Source organism: Zootoca vivipara, chromosome 2 (genome assembly GCF_965207765.1).
Source record: "Zootoca vivipara chromosome 2, rZooViv2.hap1.1, whole genome shotgun sequence".
NCBI lineage: Eukaryota > Metazoa > Chordata > Lepidosauria > Squamata > Lacertidae > Zootoca > Zootoca vivipara.
This window is the reverse complement of record NC_142584.1, coordinates 80522415-80538079: the sequence shown is the minus strand read 5'-3', so window position 1 is coordinate 80538079 and position 15665 is coordinate 80522415. Positions and strand designations below refer to the sequence as shown.

Genomic DNA, 15665 nt, shown 5'->3' with positions numbered 1-15665 from the left:
GCCCCACTGTGTCCTGACCTAACCCGTCCCCTCCTCCCCCCATCCCCCACCCAGGCGAGTCAGTACCTCCATTCGGCCTAGTCTGTAAAGGCTTCAGCCTAGTATGTAAACAGGGAAGGTTTTATAGGTGCAGTACCAGTGTAGCCACCACTAGAAGGCGCTGGTTTGCAACCTGGTTCTTTTCCCAGCATGCATTTTTGTCTGAGTGGTGTGTTCTGAAACATGGGATTTGGGGGTTTTACCTGGCACAGGTTTGACATCGGTCTTAGCAAACTTTCCTATAGGCTTCGGACATTCGCATGTGATGTTGTGTCAAAATTTCACCTCGATCGGTCAAGCGGTTTTGAGACGAAGGAACATACCCAGTTTACATTTTATATATATATATATAGATAACATTTATTGTCCCCCAGCAGCTGGAGATTAATGTTATTTTTTAAAAGTAGGAGAAAATAATATTTACGGTAACCATACAATGTTAGGTGTCGTTCTGAATATTCTGCATGAAACAAATTAGCATTTTAGTTAATTTGAGCTCTGAGTGTTTCAGCAGATTGGCAGGTTATAAATGGTTTAAATTAATAAATGCAATTCTCTAACAGTGAGGGCCCCAGAGCAGACATATTTAGGCTGCACACTTGCCAGAGGAGTGGCAGCAGAGAGTCCCCTCCTGTTAGCACCTGCAGGGGTGGTACAGATGGTTCCTGTGGTTTGTTGCTCTAAATTTTCATGCTTTACTTGAAATTTCAGAATTTGCATTTTCATATAATTTGGAATTCTTAATGCTGAACTAGATTTAAGGCTTGGTGTATTAGAATAATTATTTAGATGTCTCTAAAATACTTGTTTGCATACTTGCTGTGATTGGGAGTTAGGTTTATGTGGTTATTTATTGGCCACGTGCAATGAAATCTACCTGTGATTTATGTATTTTTTAGCTAAAGGAATTATTGAAAAGAACGGTTGAGGCGTATGTGGAACTATTTGATCTTGAAGACCAAAGACGTCTGCCTTTGTTTAAGATGGAGCTGACTTTTGATGATGAGAAAATGGACTTCTATCCATCCTTTCAAGATCTGGAAGATGCTATTTTGTTTATAGTTCTTTTGATTTCACAGACTCTACAGGTTGTTTAATCTGTTGTTACTTTATCTCACAAATTCTTTAAGAATTTAAATAACTTAAAATAACACCTCAGGCCTTATATTCTATATATTTCAATTGAACACAGGTAATCATAAATGTTACATGCCAGCTCCACTGTTGAATGTATTCATTAGCCATCCGTAGCAAAGAGCAAGGGTTTTCCCAGAAGGGAGTTTGTTGTGAAATCCCTGCTGCCCATGCTTGGACTTTTTTTTTTTTTTTTACTGTCCCCACAACATCATTGTCATCAAATGCCAGCCTGTATTTTTTATTCATTTTAGCAGATGGAGCTTTCCTGCAAAAAATCAAATTAATAAAAATTATTATACAGTGGTACCTCGGTTTTCTAACGTAATGTGTTCCGGAAGACCGTTTGAGTTCTGAAATGTTCGAAAACTGAAGCGCAGACATTCACCAAAACAAATTGGTTGCAAGACAGCTCCTGAGATTAGCAGAAGCCACATGGCATATTTGGCTTCTGAGGCGTGTTCGAAAACTGGAGTATTTCTGGCTTTACGGCGTTCGAAAACCAAAATGTTCATCGACAGAGACGTTCGAAAACTGAGGTACCACTGTACATCCACAATCACTGTGGGGTGTGGAGCCTCATTCACGCATTTTTGGGGTTGGTGACATTCTAATGGGTGTCCTCTGTCAGCGCTCCCAACTTCTGTTTGCTGCTTATCTCAGCATGACCAAGACATTTTGTTTCTGGCAGACCACATGTGCTGAGAACACATCCACATTTCAGCAACCTGATTTGAAGAAACTATTCTCTCTGGAGAAAACTGTAAACACATTGTGCTTAAAATAATAATAATGGAGGTCATGTACATGACCTCATTATTAGTATTTCATTATGGCTGTGGTTTATTCAGGGGGTGGGGTGGGGTGGGTGGGAGAATGTGTGGTTGTGCTGGTAGTGGCAAAGGCTATTCCTATGGGGTACTCCTAATTGTTTGGGGCGTTGTCATCCATCTCACTCCAAACTACAGACTGATATACCTATCACTCTGGTTCAAGACCTCAGTATTAAAATTTAAAAAACAAACAAATGGAAACTGATATTCTTCCCTTCTCGCAGAATACTGTACAGCCTTCCATTTTGCCTAATGAGAGATATCTATTCTTGTGCTGTTGTGCATTTCCAAGGATTTTTTTAAAGGGGAAAATCTGCCTATACACAGATGCAGAAATACCTGCACAGATGTCAGAATGGAAAAGGGTAGTGGAGGGTGTGGGAGGAGCAATTGAGGGTACGGACAAAATAACAGAGCCCAGACACATTCTGTGAAGCTGCACCCATTGGGCACGAAATGTCTGATTAGCAACAAATATCCAAATGGAACGTGTGGAATGTAACATGTTAATCTAGCACACATAACAGAATCTGAACAGCCCATTTGTCCTATAAAGCTTCCATTTGAAAGTACCCAAAGTGTGATAGCGGAATCTGTAGATGAAGCAAAATGGCTGAATAGTCAGATCCGAAACAAATTGCAAGGAGGCTTAGAGAACAATTTCATTTAAAAAAGCAATGTGCAGCATGTTTACTCACAAGTAATTCTAAGTGCATATTAAATTAATGTTGATCACTGTAAGGTGATAGAAAACTTTTCTAAAAGTTTAAGATATTCTTTTGGATGTGTTTTAAGGAATCATTGAAAAGTTTATTTCTTATTGCTTGTAATCATTATGAAATCGCAATTTAAAGGCCATAAATAACTCTTGCGTGTTTTGAACAGAATGTCCAGGCAGTACATTCCTGGCTAGCTGGTGGGACCACAGTTGCAACTATTGATACGGAACTTCCTGAGCATGTTATAGCATGGGCAAACTCTTTACTGAGGGAAGCAATTAATGAAAACTTGAAAGGGCCAAAAGCACATTTGGATTATTATTGTAAGTAATTTTAAGTGGAGCTTTGCAATATAGTGGTCTCAAAATAACCTTGCAAAATAATAGTTAACAAACTTTTATTGTGATTGTTGTTTTGCAGTAGAAAAATATGGCTGGCTAGTAGATGGTACTGCAGATGATCGAATAAGAGACTTTGTAACTGAGGAGCATAGTTTTGATGAATATACAGAGGTAATTTTCCTATATAATTACAGGTAAATCCAGCTTGCAAAGCTGTAGTATGTTTTGTCTTTGGATTTAGCAGTCCTATGCCCACTGCACCCCCTTTTAGACAACCATGTGTGTGTGACTTCAGTTGTGAATCACATGACATTTCTCTTCTCCCCCACATTCTTTCCCATGCTTTACAACTGTTTATATATTCTGATATGTTAGAGCAATGCCTCCCAATGTTTTCCAGCCCTGATTTTTTTTTTATAAAAACCTATTCTTTTTCTTTGTCATTTAAATCATGACATTATCATGTCTGTAGGAATAAAATGGTGTTTGTTTCTGCTGCCCTAGGGCTGAACACATTTGCATAGGAAGAAGTATAATTTTGTTGCAAAAATGATATTTAAAAAAAATGGAAAAATAGTAATTAAATTAGCCCCTGTAATCATGTACATGTCTGCCCACTGCTTCCTGCCTGTAGTTTTAAAAGAGAAGAAAGAAGGCTGAGGCGACCAGCACCAACCCCGCTTCCATGAACTCTGACATAATCATACTGGTCCAGGTGCTGATGCCAGGCCTGTTTGTTGGTGCCTCCCATAGCCTGACCCCCTCTTGGTGGTTACTGAGGAGCAGGCTGGACTTTAGCCCCAAGCTCCCAGCAGCACAACTGGCAGCTTGTGTTCTGCAAGAATAGATCAAATGTATTTGCTCCTATTGGAACGCCCCTCGTCTGCTGCTCTCCTAGTCTAATTCAGTTGTACTGTACTAAAAGGCAGCGGAAGTTCTGAAGCTCCACATTCTGTCCTATGTGTAACAAGAGAGATGAGACATTTTTTGTGAGTGGACAATAGGAGGACAGAAAGAAGACTGCAGCTTGTGGGGATGATTAGGGAGGCAGGAGAGCATATATTATTTAATGATATCCTTTTTACTTGCGCTAGCAAGTTCCATATCCTAGCAGAGTTCCAAACATCCCCCTTTTAAAATTACACAGCAGTTAGCTTGTTGCTAGGTCGTCTGAGCCTTACTACTTAAGATTCCTGGTAAGATCTAATCCCTCTTAAAAAGAATAGACACAAGAATCTGATTAAACTTAATATAAAAGTAGTTTACTCACAGATTCATTCAGGTTCACAGATAGATCCCTGAAGGCAGGCTTAGGTTACATAACTATTTATCTATATGAACTGTCCCATAAGGGAATTACAGTGATACCTCGACTTACGAAGGCGATCCATTCACGGCGCTCTTCGTAAGTTGAAGCGTTTATTTTGCGCATGCGCAAAGCGCGGTTTTGCACTTCGCGCATGTGCAGATTGCATGCACGGCGAAAATACTTCTGGGTTAGTGGACATTGTAAGTCGAAACCTTCGTAAGTCGAGGCATTCGTAACTCGAGTTACCACTGTAGTGCCAAGTGACTGCGACTGAGCAGTCACTTCTCCTAACACACAGAAACACAAAATTGAGAAGAAAAAGAACAGAACAACATGGAGGAATGTCTGCTCCTCTGTTCAGAAGAAGCCACACCCTCTTTGAGTCACATGCAGTGGAAGTCTGTCCCAGCTCAGGAGGAAACACAAAGTTTTCTCCTGAGTGGTACAAAACATTCCCATACATGTCCACTGTAGGAATGTTGTACAGTACTTGACTGCTATAAGTTTCACATCCCACACAGCAATCCTTACAACCACATCATTTTATTGAGGGCAATCCTCCAGGGATTGCTTGGTTGGATAGAGCAACAGATGTGACTCTTACTTTTGTATGGTGCACTGCATTTCAGTCATAGAGAAGCCTACACACACAAATCCCTCCATCCAGGCAAGCGTGTGTCATAATCACAATTCAAGGATGCATGCCAGCCAGGCAAATTACTAAAGGAGGGTGTGGAGTAGGGCCCGTAAGAAATGTTGCCTTGGCAGAGGCCTAAGAGCTGGATAGAGAGGTCTCAAGGGTCACATTTGGCCTCCATGCCTGAGGTTCCCCACCCCTAGTATATAGGATTGTGGTCCTATTCAAGAACATACATGTTTTAAAGACTGCAGTTTAAATTAACAAATGTAATGTTCTTTTGAAGTTTATAGATGACTTTTTCAGTCTTGCAAAGGAAATAATGAGCTTGCCAATGATTGCTCATTTCCCTATGGTGCGATTAGACTGTGAAGATTTGAAGCAAGGTTTGAGCGACAAGGCAAAGAGCTTTGCAAATAAATTATTGTACGTAATAGCAGAAAATCACAAATCTGAAAATAAAATGTAAGTAAATCTTGCTATTAATAATCTTTCACCTAAAATAATTTTTGCCATATGCATGTTGTTGTTTAGTCGTTTAGTCATGTCCGACTCTTTGTGACCCCATGGACCAGAGCACGCCAGGCACTCCTGTCTTCCACTGCCTCCTGCAGTTTGGTCAAACTCATGCTTGTAGCTTCGAGAACACTGTCCAACCATCTCGTCCTCTGTCGTCCCCTTCTCCTAGTGCCCTCAATCTTTCCCAGCATCAGGGTCTTTTCCAGGGAGTCTTCTCATGAGGTGGCCAAAGTATTGGAGCCTCAGCTTCACGATCTGTCCTTCCAGTGAGCACTCAGGGCTGATTTCCTTAAGAATGGATAGGTTTGATCTTCTTGCAGTCCATGGGACTCTCATAACATTGTTAATTCCACCCCACTCCGCTTTGTGTACAGTGGTGCCTCGCTAGATGAAATTAATTCGTTCCACGGGTCAATTAATCAATGCATTCCTATAGGCTCTGGGGGACTGGCAGCGGCATGCGACGGGGCTTCGGAGAAGGTCTCCGAAGCCCCGTCCGATGCCGGCTGTGTGTGAGGCGGCTGGGGGAGAAGCTCTCTTCTCCCAGCCACCGCCTTGCCTGCCTCCCCCGACATGGAGCGCAGTTTCATAGGTCTGGAAGCTGTACGCTGGCTCCCTCGGCCAGTAATGTAAGATGAACGCCGCAACCCCAGAGTCAGTCACGACTGGAACTAATGGTCAGGGGTTCCTTTACCTTTACCTTATACTGTCTGCATAGTACTGTGATGACTGTTGTCCTTTGGGGCTGGTGGGTCAGAAGGCCGGTTGGTCAACAGTAGTTGGAGCCAGAACCAATGACAGGCAGAACCAATGAGTTCTGCCAGAAGTGAACCCGTGTAAATCACACGGAGTAGGTTCAGTTAAACTCTTGATTAGAAAAGCACTCTGTACAGGAGTGCTAGGCCTAATGAGCACAGCAACTCTCTTCAGTAGGTCTTGCAGAGACTAAAGGTCCCTGCCTTCCTACACCTGCCCAGGTCTCCTCCTCTCCAGGGTTTTTCCCAAGCAATCTGAGACTATACCAGTGTGCCTGCCTTTGGTCCTCCTGCTTCATGCCTCTCCAGGCTCTGGGAGTCCAGGGGGGAGGGGGAACTTGTCACAACAGGAGGGGGAGATCCCTGTGATTCTTCACCACCTCTGCCTGTTAGTCTCCCTCATCTCTTGCTTCCCCTTCCCCTTCTGCTTCTGAACTTCTTCCTGCCACAGACCCTCCTCACTAAACCCTGTTACCTCTTCAGCTTCTGACACATCCTCCCAATCTTCTTGCTCTTCTCCCTCTGACTACTTATCATTATCCCACCACCAATCCCGGGGCTCCAAGCCTTCTTGGGGGTTCCCAATTCTAGTTTTGCCTCCATCCTTCTCCTTGCTGAGTTCTACAGTTACTGTACATCAATGAGACCACGGAGGAGAACTGGTCTAGATGTAAGTAAGAAGACAGATGGGAAATACTTAATGAAGGAATACTGAAGTTGCTGGATGGGGCAATGCCCCTTCCCGTTCTAGGAGATCAGCCTCCGCTGGTACCGTATAGAATTGGGTGCTAGGCTCATATCTTTTTTCCAGCATGCCACTGCAGTGAAGTGTTAGCAGCTGGAATGACAGTGCCAGTTCTCAGTTAAACTACTGATTCTGCTTTGAATTGATATTTTAGTGTTTCTTATTTAACTGCGTCTCTTTTTACTTTCACATTACTAGCATTCTTGGTATTGTATTTAGCTTATGTTTAATTGTTTTATGTCATATGCTTGGCAGGGGGTTGGACTGGATGGCCCTTGTGATCTCTTCCAACTCTATGATTCTATGATTCTATATTAACTGCTGCTGATTATAATGCTGCTAAGCATTTAGACTGTAATTTTACAAATAGTAATTTGTGCTTTCGGATATTGTGAGCCAGCTTGGAAGGCTTATTCCTGGAAGATGGCATTGCAAGTGCTGAAAATAAGTAAATCTGTAAATAAATAAAATTCTATAAGCAAAACAGCAACAACTAAGTTTTAAATGGTGCAAAAGACTATGCAAATAGCTGGGGAGTCTGTGAAGGGAGGCAGGTCTACTTGACCTAAGGCAGGTAGCCCTGTGCCTTGGAAGATGGTGGAGAAATGTGCAAGCAAATATGTCAGTGGGATTGACCATTGATGGCCATTGAAATGCAAGTTGGGACTGAGATGAATAGTTCTGTCAAAGCTGCCTTCCATAGTGGTAGGTGGATGAACTGCTTTGAATGGTGATGCATTGCTTCTAAATGAGTTATTTTCACAGGTTGTGGATTTCCATCTTCAAAGCTGCATTTCCACATCCACATCCTTAAATGCAATTACTTCCCCCCTGATTAGCTAAGTTAAATAATAATGTTTATGGTTCAATGAAAAAAACAAATTAGGTCTCTTAAACTTTGGCATGTACCAACATAATAATTTTTTTGTTTAGGATATGCAAGGAATTTGAGACCATCAAAGTACGTGCATTAAAACCTCCCGAGACAACAGAAGAAATGATGGAAATGATAGTATATATAGACAAGGCTAAAACCGTAGGAATCCAAAGTTTATATGAAAGGATCAAGGTAAGGTATCATATACTTTTAGGGTTGGATTTTGTTTGTTTTTTAACTAAATGTACAATGATAGGTGGGATGTTGATTTAAAGCCATTTAACTTCAACTGGCTTTTCATTTTGTGCTGTTCCTTCTGCCTTTTGTCACTATGTGTACAGTAAGCACCAGCATAGTAGAACCCAATAAGCTTTACTTACCAAGTAAACCTCCTCAGGGTGCAGAAACAGAGACCCTGTCCAGCCTGAAGGCAGGGTACATATAATCCTCAAGGAAATTATTGAACCATTTTGCTTTGGCTTCTTTTCCCCAACCTGGCCACAACTCCTAGTGACTTTGGATGGCTGGGCAAAGGAAAAACAAATTGCTGGACTTAACATTAGGGACACACACACACACACACACACACACACACACACACACACACACAATATTATGGGATAAGAGAGAAGGGAAAACAAACAATTGAAAGCTCTACATGCACTAAAAGGGGAGGGGCTCTTTCCTTAAGACATCTTGGGGTGGGGAGATAGAACATAAGTATGTACAGAAATCCCAACTATGCTGGGTTCTTGGGAAGAAAGGGAGAAAAGGGAGATCCCACCAGTCTTTCTCAACTGAACACTGAAGCATCCCTTTCATTGTCTCAGTAAAGAGAGAACAACCCCTATCTATCCACCCACCCACCCACCCATCCATCCTGGAGCAGGGTAAAGTCTACATTGCCTCACTGCATCCAGTTAGGAAGCTGCGTTATCCCACTGGGTTCAACTTGCCTTTTGAATCTCTCCCCTTTGAATATGTGGGCTCTTCTGGGGAAACAGCAGCACCTGTTTGCCAACCCAATGTATTTAGTTGCTGTTCTGGAGGAGAAGGTGGGCAGTGGGCCCAAGAGCAACTCAGACTGTCTGGTGGGCTATAAGCTACTTGGGGGCCTCCTAGCATGAGGCCTGCTTGGAGGAAAGATAAGTTTCAGACAGGCTGCAAGAAATGGTGGCTCCTGTTAATTTAAAAATAAACTATTTAACTATTTACTTTTCTAGGAAAGTCAACGGCGAATGAACTACCTCCTAGATGTTTTTAGCTTCGACTCAGAAGGCTTGTCACTGAATGCCAGTGTCCTACTATGGCCTCAGAATATTAATCCCATCTTTGATGAAAATGATGAAGTAAATATATGCATTTTTATATCAGATACTACACTATGTGAAAAAGCAATGCTTAGACTGCAGAGTTGGAAATACTGGTACTCTTGAGAGCTGATTGTCTCAACATTAGAGGACAACTGAAGTTGGTCTGATATCGTGTAGTATAGTGACTCAATGTCACAAATCTTGATCCTCATGGATGCCCGGCACTAACTACTTTTCTGTCTTATAGCTTATTGAAAGGTCTAAACGTAAAGGTGAAAGTGACTTATTGGCCAAACGTGAGAAACTGATACTGGAAATAGATAGGCAAACTCGTCGTATGCATGAGTTTACAGAATACCAGGATTTGGATCGCATGCAACAGGTCTGTGGCACATGGTGTAAAAGGGATTTTTTTACTTTGCATAAGGAATACACATACTTTGTGTGTAATGATGAAGCTTTATTTATGTGCAGGGCAGTCTTGAGCAGGTCGCGCACCCTGGTGCTGAGGGGCGGAGATTACTCCGGCGCCCCCGCCCTCGCAGGGTGCAGCATGGTTTCCGCGTGGCTTTGCCGCGCAGCACCCCGCCTACCGGCCCAGCACCCTGGCGCACCGCGCCACCGGGGGTCTACCTAGAGCCGGCCCTGTCTATGTGCTATGGTGTTAATTAAATTTAGCACTTAGCTGTTGAACATCATAATGGAATTTCGTTGCTTGGTTTTTAGGCCCAAACCAGGAAAACTGTTGTGGGCACTACACATACACCCTGCAACCATGCACACATGACAACTGCATAAACAACATTCATCATAACCACACACTCACACTTTCCCCAACAGCAATTAGTCTTGGAAAAAAGTCAAAGAAAAAAAAACCCCTTCTAATACAGCAGACCAACACGGCTACCTACCTGTAACTTGAAAAAAAGTGTTAGTGATTTTTTTCAAGCCTAATGTGTGGGGAGTGATCTTCCAAGAGAGTGCATCTATGGAGGTAAGAGTCAGCCTCCCCCACCCTGAACTGCAATCTCCATGAAGATCACTCCTCTATACCACAATTAGGCTTGAAAATAGCCCTTTATTGGAGCCAATACAGTGGTACCTCTGGATGCGAATGGGATCCGTTCCAGAGCCTCGTTCGCATCCAGAGCAATATGCAACCTGAAGCACCAAACTGCGCACGCTCGCTGTGCGATTTGGCGCTTCTGCACATGTGCGTGATGTCATTCGGCGCGTCTGCGCATGCACGAATTGCCAAACCTGGAAGTAACCAGTTCCGGCACTTTCGGATTCAACGCGTTCATAACCCGTGATGTACGCAACCCGCAGTGAACGTAACTAGAGGTATGACTGGATAAGCCTATTTGCAGCAAGGAAGGGACAGGTTCTTGAACCTTACCCAGCAAAAAATCCAACAAAAACCATCCATAAGAATCCAACAGCAGCTCATACAGTGGTTCACTAGTACACTTCCAAATTCCACATTGAATGGTAAAGGCAAATGTAAAGGGGCCCTGGACTGTTAAGTCCAGTCAAATTTGACTATGGGATGCAGCGCTCATCTCCGCTTTCAGGATATGGTACTCAACGTCTTTACCAAAGAATGTTAACTGGCATAGGCGGAGGCATGAGGGCTAATATATTTTCTCCTTGCAGGCATTTACTAGTCATCTTCATGTATGATATTGAAGTAGCATTTACTTTTCCTCTCCTTGCATCCTGCACCTTATAGAAAGGGCATTTGGGCCCATTCTACTATTCCATGGTACTCAGCAGCAGAAGCTGGTAGTCCACCATCAAACCACTCATCTCACAAGCCACGGCTGTCAGTCTCTCAAAACCTCTTGAAAAGATTATTGCATTAAACTAGGGGGATTCACTATTCACATTTATTTAGAAGTAAGTGCTACTGAGTTCAGTGGGGCTTACTCCCAAGTACATGCCTAACTGAAGGTTAGTGCAGTTGAATTTGTCTGTTGTACAACATTAAAACTCTCCCATCTGCTAGCACAAGAGACTTGGACTCACAGGTGAGAAGATTGGATACAGCCCATTGTCTAGTAATGTTAAGGACTAGAACATTATTAAGTGAATTGCCCAGTATTACTCAAGAGAGATAAATCTGTTTCCAGTATGTGACCGACATGAGAACAATGCAGAAACGCATTCAAGATGCTGAAGAAGCTGTTGCCTTCATTAATAAGGAAGAAAAGCTTTTTAATTGGGAGCAGACTGAATACCCAGATTTGGAGACCTTAAAAGTTAACACTGAGCCCTACCAAAAACTCTTTGCTTTTATATTGAAATGGCAGCGGACTGAAAAAAGGTAATTATAAATACAGAAAGTGACTGAAATGTCAAGGGTGCTTTTATTTGTCATAGAGAAATGTGGGACCAAGTTTCTTTTTAAAAATTAAATTCTTCTTAGTATTAAGTAGTTCTGTTTGTCCAGAAGTATGCATTCCTGGCTAATGTAGCAAGGCTGTAATTCTTGGTGTCTTATGGTTTATATTTTACTTCATCGTGTTATATGATGGGTTTCTTTTTATGACCCATGATGCATTAAAATGTTTTGATGCTTATGTTAAATTTGCAATTTCTATTCCAATGTAGGATTCATTTTAGTTTTTCTTTTGCTAGATGGATGGATGGTGCTTTTTTAGATCTCAATGGTGAAAGTATGGAAACGGAGGTAGATGAGTTTTTTCGAGAAATTTATAAGACAGTAAGGTTCTTTCAACAAAGGCTAAAGAAAGCTGAACTAGAAAGAAAAAAGTCACTGCAGCGCAGAGCAGTAGTAGAAGAGAGGGTAGAAGAAGAAAAGAAGGACAGCCCAACTATTTCAATGTGTACTGCAGTAATGGAGCAAGTTAAAGATTTCAAGGTAACTGGAGATCTATAAAAATAAGATGGCCTTAACATGGAAAATGCTTTAGAGTCTGTTGTACAAATATTATTTGAGCACTTGAAAAAAATATGTGGCCTCTTCATGAAACCTCACAATCCCCCACATCCATAACATTGAATAATAAGATACATTAGAAATTATTTGAAGATCTAAGCTATGTCCAAGGGATAGCTCTGTCGATAGAATATGAGATTCTCAGGGTTGTGGGTTTGAGCTCCACATTGGGCAAAGGATTCCTGCATTGCAGGGGTTGGACTAGATGATGCTTGTGGCGTCTTTCAACTTTACAATTCTAGGATTAAAGATTTTAGATGAATAAAACATAATTTCCAAGTGATTTTAATTGCAACGGTGACTGATGTTTTGCAATATTTTTTTTCTCAACCAGGAAAATATCCCTTTGGTGACTATCCTTTGTAACCCAGGCATAAGGGCTCGTCACTGGAAACAGATGTCAGAAATTGTTGGCTATGATTTAACTCCAGATTCTGGAACTACCCTAAGAAAGGTTTTAAAGCAGAACTTGACCCCTTTCCTAGAGAAATTTGAAACTATAAGTATGGGAGCAAGCAAGGTAAGAACAAGCATAAACTTTTCTGCCCCAGCAGAGAGTATTTATTATGTATTTAAAAGACTTCTATTTTGCTTCTTAGGACAGTTGCTTCAGAAAGTGATGTGCAATCCATAAAACTGCCAAAATTGTTAATTTAACAATAGAGTTAATATTTAATAATACCCAGCCTGGTTAGAGCGTGGTGCTGATAATGCCAAGGTTGCATGTTTAATCTCCATAAGGGACAGCTGCATATTCCTGCATTGCAGAGGCTTGGACTCACTAGAAGATCTTCAGAGTCCCTTCCTGCTCTACAGTTTATGATTCTAATATAAGAATTCATATAACTGTAAAAACCCATTGCATTTGAACAATAAAACTATTGGACAGTAGCTGCATTATCTGATATCCCAATTTAAACGCCAATTATAAGAAGACCATTTAATGTCCATTCTAAAAAGATGTGTCTTCAAACAGTGTTTGAAGGAGATCAGGTATGATGAAATTTCATACATAGGAATCTGTCTGAAATGAATAATAATAATAACACCATTTATTTTCCTGTGATGTAGGAATTCTCATTAGAGAAAGCAATGCACACTATGATGGATACCTGGGATTCAATTTCCTTCCAAATAAGCTTATACCGTGAGACTGGTGTTAATATTCTGTGCGCAGTTGATGAAATTCAGACTATTCTGGAAGACCAGATTATAAAAACCCAAACAATGAGGGGATCGCCCTTCATAAAGCCTTTTGAAAAACAAATGAAGGTATGTGTAAACTTTTATTTATATAGCTTCCTTTTATTCACTTCCTTTATAAAGTGTGTTTACATATACAGTACACTTTTGAGGCTCTTGAAGGAAGGTAATACTTTCTCTTGAGACTTTAAAAAAACCTTAAATTCATAAATTTATTTTCAGATTTGTTTTTCATCTCATCTGACCCCAAGGAGCTTATAATTCAATTATAAGAAACAAAACATTGTGGCATTCATGTGTTTAAATCACTGCAACTAAAATATAACCCTACATCTAAACTTGTTAGTTAGTTCAGATGAAACTGAAACTCTGGTAAGCATTAACCATGGTTCATGTCTGTCCTGATGTAAACATTAGCCATTATTAAAGCTGGCTGGTGAAGGTCTGGGGAATTTTTTTGTGCAAGCAGGAAGAGAGTGGCCTTTTTCTCAGCCATGGTTAAGACGTAAGAAGTAGTAGCTCAGAAATGTCCCGAAAATTAAAGAATAAGGGACTTGCGAGTCGAATGTATTGGCTCCCAAACACCCAAACTCGGAAGTGAGTGTACCGGTTTGCAAACATAATCTGTTCTGGAAGACTGTTTGAGTTCCAAAATGTTTGAAAACTAAAAACTCAATACGGAAGTCGTGTGGCATGTTCAACTTTCGAGGTGCGTTCGAAAACCGACACATTTACTTCTGGGTTTACGGTGTTTGAAAACTGAAACATTAGTCAAGGGACAGGTAGGTAGCCGTGTTGGTCTGAGTCGAAGCAAAATAAAAAAATTCCTTCAGTAGCACCTTAAAGACCAACTAAGTTTATATTTTGGTATGAGCTTTCGTGTGCATGCACACTTCTTCAGATAGTGCATGCACACGAAAGCTCATACCAAAATGTAAACTTAGTTGGTCTTTAAGGTGCTACTGAAGGAATTTTTTTATTAGTCAAGGGAGACATTCAAAAACCAAGGATACAAGTTGTTTTATTTTCATGCCTTTTATTTTTGTCTTTTACTTTACATGCTATGGGTGTCTTATGCAAATATCTATACTGTATTTTTTAAGGAATGGGAAGATCGCTTGATTAGGATTCAAGAGACTATTGATGAGTGGTTGAAAGTACAGGCTCAGTGGCTTTACTTAGAACCAATATTTTCTTCAGAGGACATCATGCAACAGATGCCAGAGGAGGGACGTCAGTTCCAGACGGTGGATAGATACTGGAAAGACATTATGAAATATTGTGCCAAAGACCCCAAGGTGAAGTAGTAATGATGAGCCTGTAGTTAGCAGTGAAACAAACCACAAGTCCCCAATCTGCAATAGTTAGCAGGTGAAACAAACCACAAGCTCTTAAACTATGCACAAGAACATTTCAGCTTCTTCTTCTTTCTTTTCATAGCCATTGTGCCCACCCCCAAGGTCATATCTGCCAGAGAATAGAAAATACGGTAGCAGTCAGAATTAAAATCAAGGCAGTCCTTGTTAGCACACAGAAGATCTAACACATACCCTGAAACAGAACTTTTTTTCAGGGGCAACTTGCTGGAACTCAGTTCCGGCACCTCAGGAGGGGGCCATTGGGAGACATTCATGGTGAGTTCCTGTGCCTCTTTTTCTAGAAAAATAGCACTGCCCTCAAGGCTCTCTGTATCCCAACCATATTTACAAATTCAAAGAAAATGTAAACTGTAACTAAAAACTTCAGTATACTTGAGACTAAAAATTAGATTTCAAAAACTGACAAAAGTTGTGGATGAGAGTTAGTGGGGCCATCTACAAACGGGCAGAGATCAGGTGGGCAAATACAATCAGTACTCACTGTCTTCATTTCTCCCCAATCTGCAATATGCTGGGGGTCTTCCCCACCCAGTTCACATTCCCCACCCAGTTAAATGAATGGTGGGCTGCAGCAAAAAGGAAACAGCACTGCAGGCAATGGATGCAGAGCGGAACAGAAAACAATGTATTTTTATATGACCAATGGATTGATACTTTGTTTGTATTACAATTTTATTCTCCACTTAGTCGGTGTCCTTATTAAATACCCTGTTGTTGTTTTTAGGTTCTTGCTGCTACTTCATTGACAGGCTTATTGGAAAAGCTTCTGAATTGTAATGAACTTCTGGACAAAATAATGAGAGGACTGAATGCATATCTTGAGAAAAAGCGTCTCTTTTTCCCTCGGTATGCTGCATATTGATTGTCATTAAGCTAGAATAAATATTTATTATTCTCGAT

The 15665-nt window shown here is 41.1% G+C and overlaps 1 protein-coding gene across 1 annotated transcript in view; it reads left to right on the top strand.

Moving 5' to 3' along the window:
• Positions 1-15665, top strand: part of DNAH12 (dynein axonemal heavy chain 12) — a 91609-nt gene that overhangs the window by 13617 nt on the left and 62327 nt on the right. Inside the window, exons 9-21 of the mRNA XM_035106374.3 lie at positions 939-1127; positions 2892-3048; positions 3146-3237; positions 5299-5477; positions 7965-8100; positions 9132-9257; positions 9469-9603; positions 11354-11547; positions 11862-12105; positions 12518-12703; positions 13255-13455; positions 14490-14684; positions 15490-15611. Coding sequence (XP_034962265.3) covers positions 939-1127; positions 2892-3048; positions 3146-3237; positions 5299-5477; positions 7965-8100; positions 9132-9257; positions 9469-9603; positions 11354-11547; positions 11862-12105; positions 12518-12703; positions 13255-13455; positions 14490-14684; positions 15490-15611 — 2156 coding nt within the window. The remainder of the gene's footprint in view (positions 1-938; positions 1128-2891; positions 3049-3145; positions 3238-5298; positions 5478-7964; positions 8101-9131; positions 9258-9468; positions 9604-11353; positions 11548-11861; positions 12106-12517; positions 12704-13254; positions 13456-14489; positions 14685-15489; positions 15612-15665) is intronic.